The sequence below is a fragment of the Gavialis gangeticus genome, unplaced genomic scaffold (assembly GCF_001723915.1).
Source record: "Gavialis gangeticus isolate Ggan-Ray unplaced genomic scaffold, GavGan_comp1, whole genome shotgun sequence".
Lineage (NCBI taxonomy): Eukaryota > Metazoa > Chordata > Crocodylia > Gavialidae > Gavialis > Gavialis gangeticus.
In genome coordinates this window covers 26,242,916-26,244,746 of record NW_017729022.1, presented here as the reverse complement: position 1 = coordinate 26,244,746, position 1,831 = coordinate 26,242,916, and the positions used below count along the sequence as shown (strand labels likewise).

Genomic DNA, 1,831 nt, shown 5'->3' with positions numbered 1-1,831 from the left:
CTAGCTCAGTGTCTAGCTGGCAGCCAGTATCAAGTGGAGTGTCCAAGCATTGACTGCACCCTCAGCAAGTTAGCAGATGACACTTGAATTAATGGCTATTTGACAGAATCTATGAAGAATAAAAAATCAGCAGTCACATGGACAAATACAAGCTGCCAGGGAAAAAGTCAACGTGGCTTTCGTAAAAGGAAACCCTGCCCCACACAATCTGCTGAGAGTTTTTTGAGCGTGTTAGTAAGCAGATGGACAAAGGGCTTCCAGTTCACATACTATATCTGGGTTTTCAAAAAGCTTTCAAAAAAAGGTTCCCTGCCAAAGGCTTCAAAAACAAAAAATTCATAAACATTTTTGGACCTGGTCTTTTAACTCCCAAGATTTGCGATGCTTTCTAAATTAAGACTTTACTTACAGCTAGTGAAATTTCAGGATCTTCATCAAATGAATCGGCATCACTCTCTTCAGTCTGATATATAGTTACTTGATACACCTGATGAAAGAATGAATATTTTAGCTTCATTTGGCTTGGTATTTTATTTCCCACTAAACTTAAAGCAGGCAGTTCAGCATACCTAGGACTATTTAAAATAAAAACATACTTTTAAGAAAAGAAAATTAAACTTGATATATACATGAGCAGATGCTGCACGTATTTCCTCTGTGAACTGAATTTAGGATAAGCACTGCTTTTTATGGTTAGAGACTAGTTAGTCCAAGTTTTGGAAGCTTTTGTTCTCAAATGTAAACTATCTGAGAGGTGTGCAATGCACACACATCCTCAAATGGTCCGTGTCCACTGTGAATGACATTTTTAGCAATAAGAAAACATTTCACTCATTACTACAGCAGGAATGAAAAAGATTGCTGTAATCTAGTGCATATTTTGAACGTTAAAAATACAAAATCTAGATGTCTGTAAAGGTCTGTATTCCTAATTTTAAGGCTACCTTCATGGAGTTAAAAACTATTTTAAAATAAAGCATAAATCAAAAAACTCATTTCTATCAACCCATTTCTCCTCTCAAACTTTTGGGCAGGATATCAGTGGGCTCCTGTTCACATTGCAGCTTCACACAGAATCAGAACCTAATCTCATACACAAAAAATTCTTAGTTCTGAAAGACAACTATGCAAAGAGAATTATGCAAATGCTCTGGGGTGAGATTTAAAACAAAATTACATTTCTGTTTTTTTCCCCCAAATAAAAACAATACATGCCTCATCATCTTCGTCTGTGAGCTCCTGTCCTTCTTCATTGTGGCTATAATCTTCTGAATAAATAGACTCTACTTCAAACTCAACACTGAATTGGTCCGAGACAGAACTATGATCAAGCCAATCAGAGTTTTCACTTACTGAACGAGCATCAAGATCCTGAACAGAAAGACAGAGAAAATAAATTTAACTTCATGAATTTATTCTGATAACTACAACTGCTTAACGTGTACATAGAGAAATAATAATGAAGTGAAACTTCAGCTGCTGCATTGACAGCAATTTGAATTATTGCAGTCAAATGCTTTCAGGGATCTTGGATGCAACCACACAATTCTATGACAAAATAACTGGCTCTGTGGACGCTGGGAAAGCAGTGGACACGATATAGTTGACTTTAGCAAGGATTTGGATACAATCCCCACAGCATTCTTGCAAGCAAGCTGAGGAAGGACAGGCTGGATGAATGGACTAGAACAGGGGTAGGCAACGTTTTTTGGCCGGAGTGCTGAAAAACACCACAATGCCTACCTTGGAAGGTGCCGGAGTGCCAGCATGGCAGAAAAACAAAATTGAGGGCAAGGGGTACATGGCAGCATGCCCTGCTTGTGCCCCTTGC

The 1,831-nt window shown here is 38.2% G+C and overlaps 1 protein-coding gene across 1 annotated transcript in view; it reads right to left on the bottom strand.

Annotated features, from left to right (window-relative positions):
- Positions 1-1,831, bottom strand: part of MDM2 (MDM2 proto-oncogene) — a 30,329-nt gene that overhangs the window by 5,424 nt on the left and 23,074 nt on the right. The window contains exons 7-8 of the mRNA XM_019514705.1: positions 1,216-1,371; positions 410-487 (exon numbers count right to left, since the gene is read on the bottom strand). Of these exons, the coding sequence (XP_019370250.1) occupies positions 410-487; positions 1,216-1,371 (234 nt within the window). The remainder of the gene's footprint in view (positions 1-409; positions 488-1,215; positions 1,372-1,831) is intronic.